Source organism: Thunnus maccoyii, chromosome 23, assembly GCF_910596095.1.
Source record: "Thunnus maccoyii chromosome 23, fThuMac1.1, whole genome shotgun sequence".
NCBI classification, from domain to species: domain Eukaryota; kingdom Metazoa; phylum Chordata; class Actinopteri; order Scombriformes; family Scombridae; genus Thunnus; species Thunnus maccoyii.
Window position 1 is genome coordinate 5,680,375 of NC_056555.1, and position 24,030 is coordinate 5,704,404.

The 24,030-nt window shown below is 40.2% G+C and overlaps 1 protein-coding gene across 12 annotated transcripts in view; it reads left to right on the top strand.

The window, feature by feature from the left end:
• Positions 1-24,030, top strand: part of nav3 (neuron navigator 3) — a 420,425-nt gene that overhangs the window by 351,589 nt on the left and 44,806 nt on the right. For 11 of the 12 annotated variants that reach the window (XM_042402532.1, XM_042402533.1, XM_042402528.1 and 8 more), the window contains 2 exons: positions 7,935-8,342; positions 10,053-10,172. In XM_042402532.1, the coding sequence (XP_042258466.1) occupies positions 7,935-8,342; positions 10,053-10,172 (528 nt within the window). The remainder of the gene's footprint in view (positions 1-7,934; positions 8,343-10,052; positions 10,173-24,030) is intronic. The other variant, XM_042402527.1, reaches the window with a different exon arrangement.

The following is a 24,030-nucleotide window of genomic DNA, read 5'->3' on the forward strand; positions in this document are numbered from 1 at the left end:
TGCTCGGCTGGACATGACTGTCATACTCATCACTCAGTCTTCCTCTCTTGCTCCCACTTTGGGATTCTCTCTCCGTAAATGTTCATACTCCAGCCCTGACGCCCGGGTGTTCAGACGCACAGCAGGAAACATCAAAACGTAAAAGTTTCATCCACCAGCACTGCCACAGCCAACAGAATTTCTTCTTTATTACACATAACTACAGGAAACGTCTTCTTTTGATTAACACACTACTTGTCATGGATGAAATAAAACAATAGTCATTACGTCAGCATGTGCCTGTGAAAGTATTTGCCTCAAAAAATCTGGCTCAGTGTACTATACAATGGATAAAAGTAGCAGAAGGCATTCATTTCAAGATGCTTGTTCATACAGTTACAATTGTAGTGAGGTATGTCTTAAAGGGAGAAAGTTAAATTTGAAGTGATGTAAGTATACATACATCACGTTGGTGCAAGGCTATTCAAAAAAATATCATCAATAAAAAAAAGGAGCGCCCGCACAGTTACTCCAAGCCACAAAATTTCTTCAAATAGACGCTTTGATCCAAGTCTGTTCTTCGTCAAAGTTTTATTAAAAAAAAGTTATAAGCCAGCATTAAAGCAGAGAATTGATCAGTAAGTTACGGTTGTTAAAGTTTATGTAAAGAGTGGTGTTTTACATTCATTATTTTGCAATTTTCAGTGGCTTTTGTTTCTTTGCCGTCTTTGCTGTGCTTTGTCCGTCTTATCCCCACATCCCCCCACAACTCCATCATCGTCACACACACACATAGCCATGTAGAGCTTTTTTCTTTACATATGCTGGACAGGTGTGCTTATTCTTTTAAAACCGGTGGAGCAGAATACAGTAGCTTCATCAGTTGGCTAAAAAAAAAAAGGGAATGTATTAAACATTTCCTCTCAGGGGTGGAGAAGTGGTACTGCAGCAAGATTTCAGTGAAATGTGGGCCTGCTGTTACATCTAGATGCCATTACTTGTCACGTAACAAGTGTGAACAAAATGTGTATGGCATTGCCGCTGTATGCATTTTGGCAACTTCTGTTATGGCATACATTCAAGACAGATGTTTTACCCATCTGTCCTACAACTGCACTGAAAACTAGCTCAATCTGAGTGCACCCCCGAACACAAAACCCTTAATGTTGTAACTACATTTAACCACATTACTGTGGGCTAAAAAACAAGTTTACTGGGTTGGTTTGATGGCAGCACACCTGTGATCATACAGTCTGCAGCCACATTAGATATACTAAGAGTAAAAAATATACTACTGACTGAAGTAGTATACTGAATATCTGCTCTTCTCACCATTAGTGTTCATCGTAATGTGTTGCAGCTCTCTGATCCATTTCCCTGCTCTAGACTTCGCATCACGAAAATTCAGATAGAAAAATGTGACCCAACCACAGAGAGGTGCAGCTTGCCTGGAAGTCAGACAGCTAATGTTACCTATAATTATTGACCCACTAGAAAAAGCTCTTCCACAAATATTTTGTGGGGTTGAGCTACAGTTTCAGAGATCGTGCAACCTTCTCCCTTTCTCATTGAACTGACCTTGCCGTTTTGATGCTGCAGCCATCATGGCAGCTCAGGTCACATCCACAGCATTCATCAGAGATCAAGATGCGTTTGGGGCCTCCGCAGACAATGAGGATTGATCAAAAAACACGTTTAATTTCCCCCTATTGTTTTTTTTGTTCAACCCAGTCAATGACATGTGCTATTGATTGGCATTTGAAAGGATAAGAAACAGCTCCATGTGTGAAGAAATGCTGTGATCTTCAAGGACAAACCTGGCAGAGCATCCAGGAAAGGGAAATCTCCCCTCCTCTTGTCTACCCGTCTGCTTGGGCCTGAGGGATCCCTGTCTAGTCCTTTGGGGATTCAGCAACGGCCAGATGACATTTGGTACATAATAGCCTCACCCGGTCGGGTTTGTTTAGTTTGTGTTTACACTTGGAGTATGGAGACAACGGGGGCCGGCTAAATTATTCATTGCTTTGGAATTGAGGAGATAGCCGTTGGTCCTATTTGAGTGCATGTCCAGGATTCAGAGGCAAGCACGCTTTTTCTTGTTAAATGTGCATTTTAGGCTTTTAGCTGACACACCAATACCAGGCTATTTGCTATGATTGCAACAGTACGATAAAAGTGAATTCCTGAACTACCCAAATTACAAATACTTAACATTAATGAGGAATCAAAGCCAGAGACAGTTTTCAATCCCTGACAGTGTTCTTGAGAGCAGTCCAACTGAGTAGAGAAATGACATGATTCAGCTGGAGGAAGGTAATACAAGGCTTTTCTTGGCAAAATGAGTTTTCAGTCTGTAATGGGAGATGGAAAGTGACTGGAGTGTGTGTGCATGTGTGTGAAAGATGGTTGTGTTATCAGTGGGGCGGGGCCTCTTTCTCAGGGTCCAGATTGAAGATCAGACCTGTGATGACAGTGAGCAATTGCTCTGAATTGCTCGCATCCTAAGAGGGTTTAACATCTGCCAGTACTAAAGCTAACCTCACTCCTACACACAGCATATACACGCAGATTCACACACACATGCACATCACATGGAAATGTTAGATGACATCATTTTCTGTCCTTAAAAGCCAGTGAGCAGTAACTGTGTACCCACTACACAAGAGTTGCTGAGTTACAAAGTGTATCAGTTTGATATCTAGTTCTGCAAGAAGGTTGGAATATCTTCACTAGTGAAATACCCAGTGATGGCACCATCCTAATAATGTAACTTCAGTGTTTTTACATTAATATATCTCATGAAACTAGACCACTGACTACAACTGATAAATCATAGCTGGTTGAATAGGTAAAAATTTTCAATAAAAAAATGATAAGTTACAGATACATTGACAACATGCCAAATATGCCAGTTTAAGTCTGTCCACTAATGTGGGCCAATAAGAATTTGCATACTTATTAGTTTCAGTGCTGTTGTTGTAAGTACAAGGTTTGTGTTGATGTTGAGCCCAGCAAAAGTAAAACTGGAGTCTTTACATTTGAACTAATGCAACTCAATAGAATACAATCCTGTGTTAAAAATCACTCCCTAATGGCAGACCGTAAATATAGACCATTATATAGTATTTCGTATATAACTCTGCTAGCAATCCCACATTGCCCCAGTGTCACATTTAATGGATGTTAGAATTACAGTTGTGCAACACCACACCTGTCAGTAATGATGCAAAATGATTCATAAGAGCCTGAAATATTGATTTACGGCTCACTATAGAGTTAAGTATTGAGTGTCTAGAACATGAGGAGTTGTGAGTGAGTGAACATGGGAGTCATTTCAGACACAGCCTTAGTTTTTCAGCTTATGTTGCAGAGCCAAATCAAGTTCATACCAGCTCCTTTAACGGGATGATGGTGACTCGAGCAACACTAGTTCAGTCTGAAGAAAACCACCAGGTGCCTAGAGCATCTGAACCCCTTTAACTGGAAAACCAAAACTTAAAATATTCTTCCAATATATATTCATCTCAACAAAGGTGGTGGTGGTGATCTAATTTGGATCATTACTTTCTAGAAAGCAAATAACTGCTTGAAAATTGAAAACAAAACTCGACCCTGGCATAAAAACTAAAATAATTATTAATCCAAAAGTAGACTGGAGGCTTAAAATGTTTTGCTCCTGTTGTGGCCTTTGACTCACAATGGCTGATTCCACTGTTTTCCTTCACAGGGTAGATTTGATCTCCACTTTAAATTTTCTTGCAAGCTTACAGAGAATCCCAATTGCTGCTATTGCGTGTATATTAGAAACTTCACTATATGACTCCAAATTGGATGGAACAGCTATTACTAAAAAAAAATGTGGCTAATACTAAACATGACATTTGTGGAGCGCCTTTGAGGAGATTCTGCACAATTACATTTTTACCAAGATCAGTGAATTAACCTCCATAAGAAAGAGATGTTTAACTGTTAAACTCTCAGCAGTAAGAGAAAGTTACAGTGTATTTATATCTAGCATTACTCAGCAATAAGCAGTTCCCTGCTGTCAGCATGGAATTCTTCTCCCACTGAGCTCTTGGCTAAACATAAAATAATCTCCTTGTATTAGGATTTATTTTGGATGTAGCTCAGTTTTATTCCAGACATTGAATAGCAGACAGAGAGTTGAATACTGTTGAAGTGATGAACAAAAAATTGTTTCAAAACACAACACAATGACGACAGTGATGGCCTCCACGTCTGTCCTTTTTTTCATCGTTTGATTTCTAGCCAGCTTTCTCTTCACCTCCAAGCTTTAGATGAACATATGTCCAAAAAGATTTAGTCGTCATGTCCCACTGGATTATCTCATGGCCAAACAACAGGATGCTTGTAGCACTTAAAACACTAAAACTTTTTAAAATGTGGAGGTTGAAGAACTGTTGGAAAAGTCATATACTGTGTGCTTATTTTATTTTATAATCTTACATACCCAGATGAAAGTGTCACCAAGTTCACAGAGGTTAAAAAATATCTGGATATTGACACCTTTGGAGGCATCTACTTGATCAATCACCTCTGAAAATAGCTCCAAGTTGGTTTTTGATTTCACATATCCTCAGTAACATTATGTTATTGGTTTAAAGTGTCTCTTTTTGTACTTGAATTTCATCAGTTTTAAACTGAGGAAGCAAAGATCCTCCTTAAAACAAACGGGGTTTATGGGAAATGTGGTTTTAATTTTAAAAAACATACAGAGTACTGCTGGTTATAGTTAGAGACTTCTGGTCCTTGATAATAATTATTCAGTATCTGAAATGTCAGCAACAATATGTTGACATTAAAAATGCGATATATATATTTTTAAAAATTCTCTCTGTAGCCTATCATACATTTTAGAGTGTATTGATTTTGTGCCACTTGACATGTGAAAGATGAGGTGTGACCTATTGACAATAAAGTGGAAAAAAAAAGAGAATGTAATATAATAACTTAACATATATTGTATGTCTGCATGTGGTAGGTTAGGTTTTTAAAAAAATATCACGTCATCTTTCCTCTGTTTGCTGCTCAGCCATATTCTTCGATTCCATGCCCCTTTATCTCAACACCTACACACACACGCTGTACAGCCTCACTCGGTTTATCAGTCTCTCTCCTTTTTCCTCTCTGCTGCATGGAGATAAAGATAAGCTGATTTAGCAAGCTACATTGTGTACGAATGTTTAAATGATTTTGATTTCTATACTGTGGCAAATTGATTTCTGTTTATCCATATTCGGCTGTGATCTCTTGTCAGATAAGCAGTTGTTTCTTTTTTCTTTTTTTCATTTGGCATTGCGTGTGTCATTTCTCTTGTGTGTGTGTGTCTTTGTGCGTGTGTGTGTGTCGATCTCAGGAGGTGTTGATAGAGATGCGTTGTGAATATGGCTGGCATCGCTGCCCTTCTCATTTTGGCACTTGGCATCACAGGGGTGCAGTCTTCCCTGCCTTTTCTCACCAAGCACACACACACACACTCACACACACACACTCACAAGGATGTTCTCACACCTCTCTCACTGCTATGTGTGAGACATTGCTTTAAGATGTCATTGCTTCTGTCACCTAATGAAGGCTCACACACAGAGGTAGGCATCCAAATAGGTATCTCATCCCACCTATCCAGCTGCTGTCCTCACTTCAACTGCATCTTCTGCTACAGTCATTTTTTCTGCTTAAAATTATAATCTTTTTAATCTAAATAGAATTCAGCAAAGGTAAAACAACACTGCAGCATTTGTGCAGCAAACATGTAAAGAATTCTTATATACAGTGCATATACTGATAATGATACATTTTTATGTATGAGCGTACAAACATCATATCCTGATATTTTGAAAATCAAATATGACATACATGTAAAGCTTAATCCTGTTTCCACTGTTGGTTTTTGCTACATGCGTGAGTCCTGTTTCTATGGTAATAGATATAATACAACACATGTGTTTACACAGGGATATTTGTGGCCAGAATGTATGTATATTAGCAACTTATCCTTAAAAACACAAAGCAGAGCAGCTTTCCTGGTTTAATGTCAGGTTTCTTCTTTGCCTCACTATGTGAATGCAGTGCACTGTTTTTCCCAGCAGAGAGAGCTCAAGCTAGGTACCACTGCTGCCATGCTTGGCTTTACGTGTCCAGACGCATCATGTTGCAGGGCTTGGTGTGTGAGTGGCCATGAGTATGTTATATTTGTGTTCACAGTCTACAGATGTTGTCTTTATCTCACCTGCTGCATCTTTACTATGTGGTTGTCACAGTCAATTTGGGTTTTGATCCCTTTTGTTTCAAAAAATGTCCCTGCAAGGCATTCATTGAAAGATAAAAGTAGTGTGTTGCAGTTGACATATTCAAAGCCCTCTACAGCATTAAGGGAAAAATTGACAGCAGTAGCTGTTGCAGGGCTAATAGAGGATAGTCAGGATAGTGAGTCAGTTCTTTTTGTCTCCATCCATCAGGTTTCATTCCTTGTCTTGGCTGCTTTTGTTTACACTGCCTCTTTTTCTTTCTCTTTTATGTCTTCCACAAGATCTCTTTCTCTCTTTAGATGCATTTTCAACTAAAATGACAAAAAAAATGACAAAAATGACACAAGTCAATTAAGATTCCTCAGTGTCTCTATAAAGCTTCCAAGCTTTTTAACAAAGGCTACAACTTGTGTGTCATTATGTAGGCTTTGTATAATTTCCCTGAGAGAATATTCTGTAGTAGAACGTGGTACTGAAGGACCAGTATGTAGAATTTAGTGGCATCTAACAGAGCAGACTTGGCAGAAATGGAATATAATATTCATAAGTATGTTTTAATTAGCGTATAATCACCTGGAAATAAGAATCATTGTGTTTTCGTTACCTTAGAATGAGCCCTTTATATCTACATAGGGAGCAGGTCCTTTTCCACGGAGCCTGTCATGTTGCACCGCCATGTTTCTACAGTAGCCCAGAACAAACAAACCAAACACTGGCTCTAGAGAGGGCCTTTCACTTTTTTCACAAGTTTAACAGCCACCATAGGTTCTCCTACACGCTTGAACGGTGAGAGTGAGGGTGAGGGGAGGTGTATTCATTTGGTTGCAATCTGCAACGTCACCACTAGATGCCACTAAATCCTACACACTGGTCCTTTAATGTGATATACTGTAATGTCCATTGTCCTTGTGTGACCATTGTTTTGCATTATTTCATAGTTTTTGTTCTTGTATAACTCCATAAAGAACAACAACACTTGCCAACTGTTTTTCAAAAATGCATTAACAACTTTGGGTTCTGCTGTTCAGGGGGGTTATTTACTCTGCTGATGCAAATGCACCTAATCCAGATTTTACTTTTTGTGACATTTCAAAAGTGTTTTGTAAAATTTACTTGATAGTTGGATGGAAACAGATGTCTTCCTCCAATGTGATGTACTGTGATGGTCTGACATATGTTCTCATGTGAGACACTCGCTTCTCTCTTCCCCCTTTAAGTTAACACACTGGAAGAAACAGCACTTTAGGAAGGTCACACACTCACCAGCACACAAACACACACACACACACACACACACACACACACACACACACACACACACACACACACACACACACACACAACAAACAAACACACACATACACAATGTTAGAAGAAGAAGCAGCATGTGATTTGAAGGAAGTGACACTCAACTGATGTAGACAGCTCTGTATGACTGATCTTTTCACCTGAATGATTTGCCCTTCGCACAAGAGTGCTCTTGATATGATAGCTACAATGTCTTGGACTGGTGGTTTCAGTCCATTTGAGGCACTTTTGCAAAGACCCTCTTTAGTGAGCCTTAAAGAATGTTGAGCAAATGTCAGATGTTTGACAAATACCAAGCTTAGTGAGTTTTTGCTGTATCATGTTGAAAGCCAGAATAAATTTCCATACATCTCTCTCTCTACTCCTCTGTCTCCACAGTACACTAGAGACAACCTTTGATACCACGGTAACCACTGAGGTCAACGGGCGGAGTCTCCCAGCCCTCACCGCACGCTCCTCCCCCATGGCCTGGCGTCTGGGCCAATCCCAAACCCCACGTCTCCAGGCAGGCGACGCCCCCTCAATGCCCAGCAGCTATGCTGCGCCCAGGGCGAGCACGACAGGCGCTGGCACCACCACAGGCCGCTACAGTGGGCACTCGGACCCCTCCAGGTTTGTGTACAGCGCCCCCCTGAGGCGAGGAGCAGCAGCAGGGGCGAGGGGGGCGGAGCAGGGGGAGAAGGGAGGAGGAGGGCTGGAAGGAGGGAAGCAGATGGAGGTGGCAGGGTACATGAGTGATGGGGACATCCTAGGAAAGAACGGCCGGATGGATGAGATCACCAGCGGGTATGACTAGCGCCAAGCATGTTAGCTTCTTCTAACACACTGACTAATTCTAATTTCCTGCTTTAAAGGCCCAATCAATAATGTTTTGACCATATAGATTACAGCCATATTTACATACATAACTGAAGAGTCTGACTTTTGAGCATTTTGTGTGTTTCTCAATTGATTGTACCTGAAAATATAGTCAGTTTTACCTCATGTTAACTGATTTAAACAGACATTTAACAACATTGTAGCAAACATTTAAGCTCATTGTGCACCGTAGAAATTAAATTATTAAAACATCAATCAATTTGGGAGTTATAGCAGGTTTCATACATATGTTTTTCAATTTGGTCGTGGAGTCTCTTGTTGATATTTGAGTCAAATAGCCATGAACTCGAAATGAACCTACCAATTCACATATCATGTGAACAGTTTTTTTTTTTTTAAATTAGATTTACATGACTGAAAACATTTTGCAAACAATTTGGTTTGGTTGAGGTCTGGGTAAGTATTTGCTCATGATACTTTTATTGTGCTATAATGTAATACAAGTCAATGTTTCTAGTTATGACTTAATAATCATAATCCTTGAGTGTCTTTGCCTTTTAATGCATTAATGCATTAAACACATAACTTATTGTATATTTTAAAAACACGCTCATGTTCATGACATTTTGTGAGGTCAATATGATTTGCTGTAGTATATACCAGCTTTAAGATACAGTAGATTCACTCTCTACATCATTCATACTACAATCTGCTTCGAAGGCCATTTTTTTTTGTATGATTATGAATACAAGTGACACATTCAATGTCACTGTGCATAGTAGTCCAAAATTCACTGAAATTCACAGTTAGCTGTGTATTCATACAGTCACCAAGGCCTCACCAATCTCTCTGAGTGGATTAATATAAACAGCCTGCAGACATCCACCAAGGCTATCAAAGGTTTGTCATGCATTGAAAGGGAAGGCTCAAATAATACATTTCTGTGGGCACTCGATACACTGACAGATTGCTTGAATGAGAAAAAATAAGTCAGTGTCTTCCACAATACAGCACAGCAACATGTGTGTCTGGGCTTCCGACCTTCATTCACTCTATAGAAATAAACGCCTTGAGCAAGCGGGAGGTGTTTTAGAAAAGCAGTTCACATTCCACACATGCACCCACACGAACACACACTCCCACTCGGCATCCGTGCACTTAAGATTTCCCTAAAAGCATTCGGGGGCAGGGAAAACTGTGAGGGAAGTTAAGCGAGGGGTGATGGAGTAAAACACGCGTAGGATTAAAGACGTGTCTGATCAGAAAATGTAACAACACGTCAGGAGGGAAAGGTGATTAGCTGAATTATTAGCCTAATTAGCTCAACACTAATGATCCCTATGTCCTATCAGCCGTGTCTGATAGCTATCTGGCAGTAGCCTCGAATCCTAACCAATTATTCACTGCCACATGCACATCCACAGATTTACAGAGTGTGAACATTTACTTAATCGTGCATTCGAATATACAGTTGCATGTTCATAAATGTGCTCATACGTACTTCTGCTGCATCTCACAAATACACGTTGTAACCAAAGCTCATTAATAAGCCAATGCACTTTCTCTGCTTTATTTTCTACTTAACCTATGGCTGTTTATGAATTTTTAAAAAGTTCAAATTTTTGTGCCAACCCGAGGTGGGATGTCTGCTTCCTCTAATGATTTCTTCTCTCACAGATACCTTACAGACGGCGGCCTCCATCTGTATGCACGGAACACAGGCCGAGCCTCAGACGTGGCTTCTTCTCGAGAAATATCTCAGAGAGGAGGCAAAGAGATGCAGGGCGACATAGACAGGTAAGGATGGAGTCCGTCAGTCAAATGGTGCTGCTTGTTTTGCTGATGTGTGTTTGATTTGGACCGCACTCAGGGGACTGTATCATGAAGCAAGTTCAGCTGGAAAACTGGTAACAAAGTTAGTTATCAACTTGCCCACTTAACTCTGGGTTTCACTATCCTGCTCTGAGCATGTTCAAAAGAAAGTGCTCAGACAGTTAATTATAAGACACTGTCAGAACCATGAATGGAGTAGTTAATGTGATATAAGATGAAACAGTGATTCATCTTGCAAGGAAATCTGATTATTGCAGCAGCACAAAGGGATATTCAGTGAGGTGAAATATAGTTGCAGGAGAAACACTAGAAATAATCTCCAAATATTAAAGTTAAGGCTAACACTATAAATAAGTGTTGGATTTATTATTAAATATATTATCTTAAAGAGTATTTTTGCTTTTTATCTAATGATATACAAACTGTTATATGTGATACACAAAAAAAGTTAAAAGTTATGTAAGTTTCTGCCACCAAAGCAGAGAGAAGAAGAGAAAAAGTTTCTACCTGACCAAAATGTTGCATTTATAATTCACTGGGAGCTAATTACATTGTGTGGATTATTTTTCTAATAAAAGACAACAGAGAGTATAGTTTTTATTTTCAGTTATGTTATTCTGACCTGCAGTGATGAAATAAGAGTGTCAAAGTATCGACACTGTGAGGAATCCTGTTGGGCATGAAAGAAACTCTATAGTGCAAATGTAGTGTAGCTGTTATCACTATATTTTGCACAGTATTTAGTGTGGTAAAGTATTTCTTTACTGCTGTTTTTTGTTAGAAGTTCTATTTCAAATTCTGAGTTGGTATGGAAAGATTGGAACAGCAGCGTTATTCTATAGACCTATAAAAAAATATCTGTTGCTCTATTGTTCCTATCGAGATCCTGTTGGAATGACGTCTCAATTTTTGCAGATATATCATTGGTCTGTAGTCGGGCTGTTGAGCAGGATAGTCGTGCAGCTTAGGTTACTGAGGTGATCTATCCTGGTTAAAAGTGAGCCAGCTTTGTGATACCAGAAAACCTGAGTTAAGCTCCAAAAAAGCTAGCTAACCCACTAATCTTGCCCCATGGTATAGGTCCTAGGTCTCATTGAAGTTGAGATCAATCCAAAGACACACTGGATAGATAGATGACATTTTACATTTCACTTATCATCATTGGCATTTGGCTGTGAGTTCAGCAGCATAAGCTTCCGTGGCTTTGCTCGTTGCCATTCACTTCCAGCTGCAGCCAGGTGGATGTTTGCAATGGCAAATCTACCAGATTGTGTTTTGCAGCCAGTGATGCGTGTGCGTGAGAAAAGTGAATTGCTATGGTGAGAATGGCAGAAAGGTTAAAAGCGTATCAACTTTGCCAAGCAGAAACTGCAGACACATCTTCTTAGAGCCAGATGAGTTGAGGTGATGTAACTGCCCGCTACCTACCTTACAACTTAGCATGCAAACAAGCAGAAGTAGCTTTAGCAATCAATGTAAACAAGTCGGTACATTTGCTACGGTAACACAGTAGAAGAATAATCAATCACTGTACATCTTGTTTTTTGTGACGGACGCTGTATGGTTTTGTGTTTATATTGTTACAAAAACCCACATTTATCCACTTGAAAATATTGTCTGCCTACCACCCTGTGAAAACTGCATATTGCATAGATTAGTGTATTATATTCATATTTGCTCTCTGGAAGTAGCTTTAAAGCACTGACATTACACAAAACCTCTTCTTATCTTAAGGTGAACAGGGGTCAGTACCAGAGACTTTATTTACATGGTATTAGGGGAAGAAATGGGATTTTTTTTACTTCAAGATACAAGCCGAGGGTATATGAAGATATGGCCAAGAGGAAATGATTCAGTGCTGAAAAAATGGCACGGGTTAAGAGCTTTCATTCAGCGACTGATAGGAAGCAAACTGCTTTGCACCAAACATGTCTGGCTTGCTTATCATGGATGTTTGTTTACCCAATAAAAGAATAATGAAACCAAAAACAAAAAGCAAGCCTCTAGCATAAAGTAAAAAATAAGTTCATGTCCTTCAGAGGTGATAGTCAGGGCACCCCCGTACTGCAGGGACATCCGAGACTAACCGAGGTGAAAAGGAGAGACGTGCTATCGATTTAAAGCTGTCAAGCTAAGATTGTGATGACATGCCTTCATAGAGGCTGCTGGGAATCGACTGATGCTGTGACATTTCCCAGCGTCGCAACTTCGTCTTCTGCCAAGATTTTAATGAGTGGCAGTGTTTAGAGGAGTGGGAGGCTTGAAAAGCAATCAGATATGGCTCTCAAGACTCAGTTGGCTTTTGTTTTAGTGCTTTAAATGAGTAAAGTTATGTTAAAGACACTCTAAGCCAACCCGAAAGCAAGTAATTAAATTAAAGTAACAAAAAAACGGATATAAAGCAACATTATTTCAGCTAGATATTCAGATTGTTGTGTGGATGTCTGGGACTTAAGTGGGTTTAGGGATTCTATTCAAGGAGATGGAAATGTGCTAAATGTGCATGGTTGCATTAGTCGAATTTAAACAGGGTGAAGTACGGCTGTGTCTGTGTCTTTGTGTTTGCTACATTTCTATAGATAAATCCAATTCTTTCACAGTCCAGATGATCCTGCTGTTTCTGGGGGTTACGTGCTCGGTCTCACAAGCGTCACAACCGCCAGTCAAGCTAGTCAGCCGAGGGCGAGTCTGATCATATCTCTGACCGGCCGAGCGTCAAAACATGCTAGACCTGACCGGAGGTTCAGAATAGGCGATTAACCTACCCCCTGTCAGTCTCAAACTGATCTGCCTGTCAGACTTGACACTCAGGCAAAGACACTGATAGGATGAAAATATATATGAACCCTGTGAACTGTCTCTTCCATTTGCCAAGTCTCAGCATCACCCTACATATGTTTTATCTCTGCATTTGAATAATTTGCCTAAAGTATCTCTCACCTGGCCTTGACATAAATCCAGAAAATTGCAGCTTTTCTCAGCTAAAGTCTGTGTTAGTGCTTTGGGCCTCAGGGGTGATGAGGAAATATTGATGCCTTCTTCCCCTTAAGAAACCTGCAGGCAAGAGACTCCTGATAGGATCAGAATCTGAACTCTGTAACCTTGTTTTCCTTCCTTCCTTCTTCCCTTTTCCTTCACAAAACCATGGACACACCCACTAAAACTCACATAGCTTTAATGCCTCCCCCAGCCTCCCTCTGACATGTGATTGTCAGAAGCTGAGCTGTCACTTCCCGCTGACATATGACAAAGCTCAGGGGGGAAATTCATTTCCGAAGCAATTGCTCACCGGGCTTCACACCTTAGCCCGGCTTTACTTCCCTCTGTAGTACAGGATATACCTTCCAGGATTGGTTCCTTCTTCTACCCCAAAGCATTCTTCTTCTTTTCCTCATAACCCCCTGGCTTTAACTGAAATAAGTAGCGGATAAGGCTCAAGTTCAAACAATCTGTTCCCTGACTTTGAAGAACATTTCATCCCCACAAATGCACATACTGGCATTCTAGGAACAACAAATACAACCACCCATTTCTTTATAGTTACTGTAAACAAACCACAGTAGGAAACAATAAATTTTCACACATTTTCTATGCCTCAGTGACTGGCACGTAGTTTTTTTTTTGTTTGTTTTTTTTTTTCTTGCACGGCTGCTCAATTCCTGCCTCATTTCGATTTCTTTATCCAGGAAACCTTTCTGCCTTTGGAAGATACAAGAAATAGAGCAGTAAGGAGTTGACTGAAGGGAAAAATATCCCCAATCAATCTTTTACCAATCCCTAGAAAAGGAAAATAAACTTGTTGCATTCAGCTGAGGATTATCAGAGTTAGAGATTTTTATCCATCCTAGCAGTGTGGCTCCTGGGACGGCAGCGTTGGTCGATTGGTTGGTAAAGTACAGACTGAACTACTGACTTTGATGAACAGCAGGTTGACATTTGTGTTTTAGAGTGAAATATCTCAACAACTATTTGAGGGATTGCCATGAAATTTACAACAGATAGTCAGGGTCTCTAGAAGATACATTCTAAGTTTTGTGATCCTCTGACTTTTCCTCTAGTGCCACCAGCAGGTCGAAGGTTTCATATAGCTCAGTGTTTGTTTGATGGATCGCTGTGAGATTTTGTACAGACATTCATTGTTCCAAGATGATTCAGACAAGAAGATTCCTAATGACTTTGGTGATCCCCTGACTTTTCCTCTTTAGCGCCACCATGAGGTTGACATTCTTGGTTGTTACTGAAACATCTCAACCACTGATGGATGGATTGTTGTGAAATTTGTTGCAGACATTCTTTCATTCCCATCAGCCTCAGCCGCGCTTTTTGTTTAGAGCTAATTAGCAAATGCTTGCTTGCTGACACACTAAACCAACACGGTAAATGTGGTAAACATTACACCTGCTTAGCATCAATATACTTGCATTATTGTGAGCATGTTAGCATGCTAATGTGCTGGTGACTAAGAAATGGCTAAGACAAAATCTCTCCCTCTAAAACCTAAACCTAACTTTTACTGTTGATGTTCTTAAACTATTTTCCTTAATTAAACTTGAGATTTAAGGTTATCTCTGTGGATAAAGAAGGTAGTGTTTGTGTTACACATACAATGCTTGATTGTACTGTATAACATAAAGGTATTGACTTCCTCAACTGTGCTGAACAGGAACATCTGCAATTGCTATAACTGTAGATACATACTTTACAACACCCTCTTAGTAGTTGTGTTTTTCAGACAACAAATCTACTTTTCTGTTTTGGCTCTGGTACCTACAGTAAGTGTGAAATTATGAAGGCAGAGCAGGGGATTCAAGCTGTTTTTTAGTGATATCTGACTATGAAATGTAGTTTGAAACAAAACATTTGTTCACCAAGTACAGCTGTATAATCATTGTTGTTTTATCAGTAAAGAGAATATTACTGAGTGTTAAAATGTTTTCAGACCTATCTCCCCTCTCTACCCCTCTTTCACTTGGATTTTCTCTCAGTTATGAACAATAAATGGGAAGATACACACATGCAGACACTTTCTTATGCTTTACCTCAATCAAGCATTACGCAAATACACAGCACTTACTTCCCAGTTCTCCCGGTACACTGGCAGTAGTAGAGAGAGTTCCTGGGAGGCAGAAAGAGGGAGTCAGTCTGTGTACATAAACTGTTCTCCCATGAGGCTCATTATGCTTCATGGTTTTCTCCGTCCATAACGACTCCTCTAGCTGCTTCCCATGGCAGCTTTATCCCAAACCAACAGAGCCCCTGAGGAAATTCATTTAATGACTCATCAGATCGAGACTCATGGCCAGCAGGTGACTAAGACCATCTGGAGCGAGAACAGTGTGGGCTTATGTCTGCTGCAGTAAACCGCATATGTGTGCTTGATGTGACTATAGGTGGTGTTAGATGTTGCGCACATTTGCTGGTGAAATCAGATACGTGGGTGACCCAGGTTTACATAGTGTCTTTGTGACACACCACCAGTATGCACAAAACCAAAAGTGATTTGTGACAAGATACAAAAGTACTGAGCATCAAAATGATTTTTTTGTTTGTGCTAAGAATAGAATTTCCTGGAACTGACCATCTACTCCGGAGCAGCTGAACACCAAGAGCTCAGATTCCTCTTCTCATCAGTTCATTTGAAAACAATAGTGAATTCAGCCTTGGGTAAAAGCCCCGCTCTAAAAATACTCTTCTGTCATGCAACATAGATGAGCGCATGCTCGTGGCTCCACTGTCAAGAAAAGATGCCCAAGGAAAGTGTTTTGACACCAACAGGCTCCCCGTTCTCAGCAGAGTGATGAATAAGTAAAAGGGCCTCGCTTTTAGCATCCCGGTGCCTTGTGTGTGTGGTACTGTCTCTCTCTCTCTCTCTCTCTCTCTCTCTATCGCCCTCTTGTTTGAGGGCTGGACCATGGCAGCTGGCTCTGCATTTTTTTTCTCTTTCTGCTGCTTGAAAAGTAAGCTTCGGGGGATTGGAGACATGTTTGTGTGTGTGAATGTGTGTTGTGTTGTCCATGCTTGACAAAAAGAGAGCTTTTTTGTGCGCTTGTCCTGTATTATATTTAAAGTGTGTGTGTGTGTGTGTGCAGACTTCTGCGTATATATGTGTGTTGCTGAGCAGCAGGATCACGGCTGTCACTCTGCAGAGCTGTGACAGTCGTGGGGAGGCTGCATGGCTCATCAGTGCTGCCGTAAGCAGCGAGAAGATTTGGAGGAGAAGGTTTTTGCCATCAATGACAACGCCGGTCGTTATATAAGTTCCTGTGTAGTTCCTCTCTGCCGGAGGCGCCACTTAGGAGGAAAATATCCTCTTTCACATCACACCTGAAACTGCAGTGCTTCAACATTTCTTCTTTCTAGTTTTCTGAATTTTTCTGGCACTTGTCAGTCTCTTTCTGTTTCTCAGACGTTTGTCTTTTTTCAGCCTTTCCACCTTAATGAAAAGCACACAGGCACACAGACTAAACTTAGCAAACTGTGATGATAATTGGAAGAAGTTTTATTGCCGATCTGAGTACCCAGCTGTGTCTGGTTCTTGTGTGTGTGTGTGTTCATGCAAATATGTGTCCTCACTTGTGCAGGTTCTTGCATAGTGTATATTTTCTCAAAAACAGGAAAACTGTGGCCCACACAAACACACTTATTAACCATCTATTCATTCAGAGAAGCTCAAGGAAAAGTTTCCATTATTTGGAAGCCGAGTTTTCCCCTCATTTCTTATTCTCTTGCATTGATTTAACTGTGTCTTCCATTCTGGATGCTGCACTCTCTATTTATCATTCATCTGAATATTTGTCATAATTTCCTCCAGGGGAAGCTTGGTATTCTCATTAATAACCATACTCACTGAATTAATGAGTGAAGTCAAGTAGTTACAGAACGGACATCCTGCCCTACTTCATTTTACTGAATGTGAGATTTTGAGTCCAAAAAAACCTCAATTTCCACTGTCAACCAAAACTTGGCATACTGCATAGATATCAGGATGTCTAGTATATTGGTCTTTTTAATAGCTGTATATTTACATCACTCTTAGTGGATAAGGTCTGACTTTCTGTGTTGACTGAGTGCAGTAAGTGTATTCTGTTACAGTCCCTTTTCCTGCACTGAGCCTGCCTGAAGCAGCTCTCAGCATGATATTTTGGCCATATGCCTCTGTGACTGTGAAGCACAGCTCTTTCAGTCAGGGGCAGGTTATTCATCCGCTCAGACTGAGAGGTGAAAGACAGCATTGCCATCAGTGTCTCTGTGGAAGATTGTTACCACTTTAATTTTGAGACATTAGCACAAATACTGCAAACAATGACACTACTTTACTTTATTTTACAATGTAAGCCATGAGGGATGGAAGTAATAATACAAGGAATAACAACTACAGAACTACTTCATGTTCCAATGTAGTATGTAGAACTTTTAAATTTCACAATATAAATCCAATTTAATACCATTGTTGCACCAAAGCTACACATAGCATTTACAAGATTCATAAGACAGTACATCTGATATAGTTCTATACCCTCTATTTTTTGTTGTGAGTGGAGACTATCCCCCTACAAAAAACAACAGCATCAGTCATTTCAGCGAATGCCCCAAAACAACATGTGTTTACATTCAAATGGCAGAGCCCCCTAGCAGCCTTAAGAATTACAAATTGGTTTCTTCTGAGCAACATGTCTTTTATGTAACATGTCCTCATTGACTTTCATGCAGTTGAAAATGCAGTTTTTTGTTACACTAACAAAGATTTTCCACTTCATATATGAAACTTAATTTTAAAATATAGAAACCCTATAGAAGAGAACACCATTAAAAACCACTTTGTGAATTATGAAGAACCAGCAGCAGCCACTGTTATGAATAATAATTCACAAGTTATTAAAATATAGAAGAGATTCAACTTGATTAAAGACATTCATGTGCAGACAGGGTCATCTTCTGGCTAGGTATGACCACATAAAACAGAAACACACACGCTGATGGCAGCAGACACACACTGGAGATGCCCTCAACTCTCATAGGTGATTTATCCACCTGGACTCATCATGTTGGACTCAGGGGTGAGGCTGAAGGGATAGTGCTGGGTGAGGTCAGACCTGCCTGTCTGTCTCTCTGATTGATGACAAGTCCCATATGGTCAAGCTCTAGATCAGCTCACACGGGTCATCTCAGTGTCCATACCTGCCCTCTTTTCTTTGTATGGGAGTTAACTTTCTGTAGCCAACTGTTAGCATTTTAAATATCAGTTCCAACTATTTTTTCCAGCTTTTTAAAGAATAGTGGAAATATCACATTAATAAGAAATCTCTCAGAAGCTAACTTCTCCATGATAGAAATGTGACACAGATTTTAGGCATCAAAATCTTTGAAAAATATACATTGTCCCCTCCGTTTATGTGAATTTCTCATTCAAAGGTCTCAGGTCTGACTGCATGTGATGTATGGGAAACAGTGATGCATTAATGATGAGTCACCTTAAAGTGACATATAGATGACATAAGATGCTAATAAGATATTTATCGTCCCTCCCCAGTGCATAATGCATGTGCTAAAGAGGTCATACGTGAAGAATGTGACACCTCATGTGCATTAATGTGCATTGTCCAGACCATATAGTAGTCAGATTTATTCTCGGTAATATATTTTTCTAAAGGGAAACAGAGATGGCATGTTGGTGACTCACTAGTATGGCATTCAAAGACATTCTACCTGGCATTATGAGTATAAGGATTATATTTGGGTCTCCTCATAAGGTTTATAATCCAAATGTAAATGCACTCAAGATGAACTGTTCTCCATAAATAAAACATGAAAGAGCTAAATGTCCGTGTTGTACCACAAAGCTACATTACAAGTAACGTGATGTAAGAGAACAGGAAGGTGACCTATGGATATTAACTGTGCAGTGATGTAGTGCTGTATTAGAAAGAGAGTGATTCCCTCCATTAGCAGCAATGATTCCAATATATCTCCAGTCTTAAAGCTCCGGTGATTTAAAACTTTTAATCGAATAAGTTTGTCTAGTTAAAAGGCCGAGTGTTTACAGAGGAGAAAGATTTGATTGTTGATGCAGAGCTTGTGCCCTTGAGAGTTTACTATGATCAGGGATTCATTTAAAAGATTGAATTGTCTGCTTGTTTTTATTAAAGTTCAGAATCACTGCAGGGAGAATCGTCTTCTTTGTTATTCAGTTGGCAGCAGATTGTGATAAAAAGAAAAAAAACTTTGGAATCAAAGCATCACATTTAGCTCTTATCATTTTAAGGGCATCTAGTGCCTGCATTGGGTAAGAGAGTGGGTTGTTAGTAGTCTTCCCGTCATTTAAGGCTTATAGTGCAGCTCGTTATCATTCTGTTTAGAAATATGAAATAAAAAAGATTTGTTTGTAGTACTCCTGATGGACTGAGACACCGGAGTAGTCATATGGTTCTGATGTAAGATAGATTTTAGGATAAATGAACCAAAGGGCTCCTGCTACAGCCTCATCAATTCATTTGGGTGAAGATTTCTGAGGATATGACTCCATTCATCATCTGACAGGCCTAATGAGTTTGTGAAGATAATAATCGACAAAGCTCCTATCGTTACTAATTCACTTAACTGCCATGGAGCCCAACTCTGTTGTGGATTATGAAAATGTAATCTTGTTAAATGACGAGTGTTGTGGTATAATTACAGCATTTTATGAAGCTATAAGGAACTTATCATTGTTTATGTTCCTCTTTTTGATCAGTAATGACCCAAACAAAACATTAATACAATCCAGGACTTTGCAATGTCTGTACAGTGCAGTGTTTCTAAAAGCATTGACAGTATTTGTTGCTCCATAAAGACAGACATTTGTTAATATGATTTAGCTTCATTTGAGTCTTAATTGTACTAGACAACTCTCTGATTTAGCTGTAAAGTTTCTAGTGTCAGGACAGACACACAGTAGTCAATTGTAGCAAACCTGTTAAGTCAGTCTCCCATAGAGATACAGTCGGATGTTGGTTGCTCATCATCGACTCTGGACACACGCCAAGATCACTGGTGGTCGGATTCAAACCTTGGCTGAGGGGCTTTGGAGATCTGCCACTGTGCTGCCACTGTCCATCAAGTAGTAATGCCATAATCCTAGAAAGATAAAGGATTTAGGTCTCTCCTGTGCCAGAGCAGTAGATGATGCAAGGTTTGATGGTGAACAGTTTGCCAAGTCATCTGCCGCACAAAGCAAAAGCAAATGGCCAAGTGACCCACTGACGCCCGCTAACTCACCCGTCCCCTCCAACTCCCCACCCCCATGCCAGGGTTGATCACATGCTGATCACATTTTCCTTGACCCCAAGATGACGTGTTCAAATGGCTTGTTTTGTCCGACCATCAGTCCAAAACCCAAAGTTATTCAATTTACTATCACACAAGAGTAAGAATATTAGCAAATATACACATTTTAGACATTGAAAACACTGAATTTTTGGCATTTAGCTTTATAAATGACTTAAACTATTAATCAAAATTCTTACAGACCTCTTCTTTAGATCTTTCAACTAATCGATTGTTCAACGAATCTTTCAAGCTTATGTCCTATTCATGTTTTCTGGTATTTGGACTTTATAGATAAGACTTCATTGTAGTGTTTGTTCCTTACTTCTGAAGAAAATAAAGAAATCCTGATCAACCCCCACTTAGTACAAGGTATTTGTCTTGAGGTTGAGAATATGGTTTAGTCAGTGTACCTCCTTCCAGGCCAGAGGAGGAGGAGGGAGGTTGGTGGTTGGGCTGGCGGTGGGCTGCGAGCACTTATGTGGGCTGTTTGTTTGCACATTTGCCAGCACTTTGCCATAGACTTGAACAAACCCCTGCCGGCTTGTATTAGCCTGCTGGAAACCCCTTCGCTGCTGAGCGGCTAAAGATTTTGTTGTCATCTTTAACTGCACTGCAGTAGGAAGCCGAGACGTCTTTACCAGCCCTGCCAGGCAGTGCTGACGTCCTGCTGTCTGTCACTGCTTGGCAACAGATACATTTCCAGGCCGTCCCTCCAAGGTCACTCTGTTCCTTTCTTTAATTGAATTGTGCCGGGCTGAATTGAATTCCACAGTCAATGACGAGTCCGATTCGTAGTTTTTTTTGCCAACATTTCTCTTCCTGTGACACAACATCTTGAAATAAGAATCCAAGGCATTTTCATGTGTACAAATGCCTGCTTTGCTTTTCTCTATCACCCTGTCTTATTACACAGAACTTGTATCCAGTTCATGTAAACCTTTTAATATACAGTAGCTCTATTCCGGGAAAAAAAAAAATATTATTATATATTTTATTTTACATTACCAGCATCAGAGACAAAAGTTTGATTGTAATAGATATAATAGTGTTAGCAGTGAACACAAGCCGGATGAAGCAGGATGGCTTACACTGTTTGATTTATCTTTGGCGTCTCTGGAAAGAGATCTCTGGATATCCAGGTGGCGTGTACAGTCCTCTGACACCAGACTCCAACAAAAGAACATGTAATACTGGGAAGCTTTGTGTGACAGTAAATTAGGATCTGATGAGGATTCTCAATTTAGTCCTCAGTAAAGCTCATCATCCTTTTCTCCTCGATGAACTGCCCGCCATTAGGCTCTTTCAGTGCTTGAGAGAGGAGAGTCATGAATAATGTCCCAACACGAGGCTGTACGGACAGACTTTTCAGAGCCGTCTCACGTATTATGCATGAGATCACTTCCAGTCAGAGACATTCGGCAAAGACGGGGCACAGTCGGAGTACTGCTCCCATCCAGCTTCCTCCTTGATTTGGCTCGATTCTGCATTGTCATCCTCCTTTAATTAACCCTTGGTAACCCGCTCATGACGGCATGTCTGATTGCCTCTCCAAGGGCTGACAGGCCCATCCTGATAGGGAGGGGAGGGGAGATGAAGAGAGAGGAGGGGGAGCCAGCAGCAGCAGCAGCAGCAGCAGCAGGGGGTGAAAGTGAAAGAGTGAGGTAGTCCTTTCCTCCTTTCTCTCTCGTTCCCATTTCCTCTCTGGACTCCCAGTCGACTCACAGCTTCTAGCTTTCTAGGCTTTGCCTCCTGTGGTAGTAGGCGCGGCAGGGAAACAGACAGACCAAAGCAAAAACACTTCTGTGACAACACGACAGGCAACGTCCATCCCATTAGAGGTGAGTTGACAGAAAAGCTAGAAACTACTACTACACACATAACTCCTGTTTGGAAGCTCTGAACAGCTGATTGACGCTCCTTTGTGCTGTGTGTTTGAGTTGAGTCACTGTCTAGTTTGTTCTGATAGGACAGCTTATAGTTTTACTCTTTTCTTCTTCAAGGAGAAAGTGAGCCTAACAGCAGGTTGGCAGCTGACTAAAAAGCAGGAGAAGAAGAGTAAAGTCAAGTTTGTGGTGTTGGTGTTTTCTAAAGTGTAATTGTAGGAGCTCAGTGGCATTAACTCGGATTATGGCACAGGCAAATGAGGATGAGTGCTCTCCATTTACAATACAGAGCCCTGTTTTCTATGTGTGTCTATATATATGTGTGGGAGGGAGTGTAAATTCAGAAATACTCATGCATTTCAAAGTTTTGTGTGCAACAGATAGTTGTTACGGTGGTTTGAAAGAGGACATCTTTGTTGTGGCTTTGCTGTTTTCTCCTCTAAACACTTGAGCTGGCTGCGTGTGCAGTTGGTGATTTACTATTGTACTTGAAGCAAGCATCCACACAACACAAAATTGTCAATGATTGTAGGTGTTTTATCTGTTGCTTTAATTCAAACCAACTCACATGCTGTTGAACAAGCTTTGATTTTTGTCTTGGAAAATTTTTATTGTACTCTTTGATCATCTGTGGCTCTATTTATTATGATGTGGGTGCAATGAAGTCTTTGTAGACTGCATCAGTGATTAAGGGCTATTGAAAATGAATGCACTCAAGTGGACCATCACAAACAAGCAACGGGAGGGCCAGTGATGCCCAGTAATCAGCCAATAGAAATACTTCTAAAGAAATAACTGCATGTTTAAGTATGAACAGAGTGACATTTATTTCTTTGGTCTCGTAATTGATATAACACAATGAATGTGTTGAGGGGCTTTTCATTGGACCTCACTGTGTCTTTTAGTTCAGAGGTTATATCTTTGTTGTAAATCAAACTTATTTGTTTATACTGTATAAACAATCTCAGCCCACACATTCAGCCTTCCATTTACTGTCAATCAAGCAGCAGCAAAACCGTCTCTGCACTCCAGCTTGGAGAAAGAGTTATTTTTTTGTAGGCAAATTCAAATAAAAGTGTAGCTGATCAAGCGATGAGGAAATAGGAATTCAATCACAAGGTGCTTTTTACTTTTAATCTCTGTCAGATCAGAGCTATATCTTTCCTGAATGTTAAAGGAAAAAAAAATACTTATTTGAATCAGTTTCATAAGACAATATGTCAGATGCATCCTCGATTCAGTGTGAGGGAAATCATTCATGAATCCAAACTGGTCCCACAGCACGTCTTCCAATGCCATTACATGTGAGATTTTTCTTGCCTTTGTTATGTAAGAGGTCCTCTGAGGAAGTGATGCCTTCTCCCATCTGTAGACATCCCACCTTTACACCCTTAACAGTATTTCCCCCAAATATTTACAAATCCCATCATCAGAATCTCATTTACAGAATCTTGATGATATAGTGTAATCACCGGCGTTATCCTTTGTTCATGCGGCTAATAGCATTTCCTCCTCTTGGGCCGTTGAAAGAACAAGACTTAGTGTATTGAATATTGCATGAGGTAATGTTTGCATGGTTGAGTGGAGTCACAGTGATGCATGCATTGGTGCAGCTATGTGTTGTAACGCAGCAG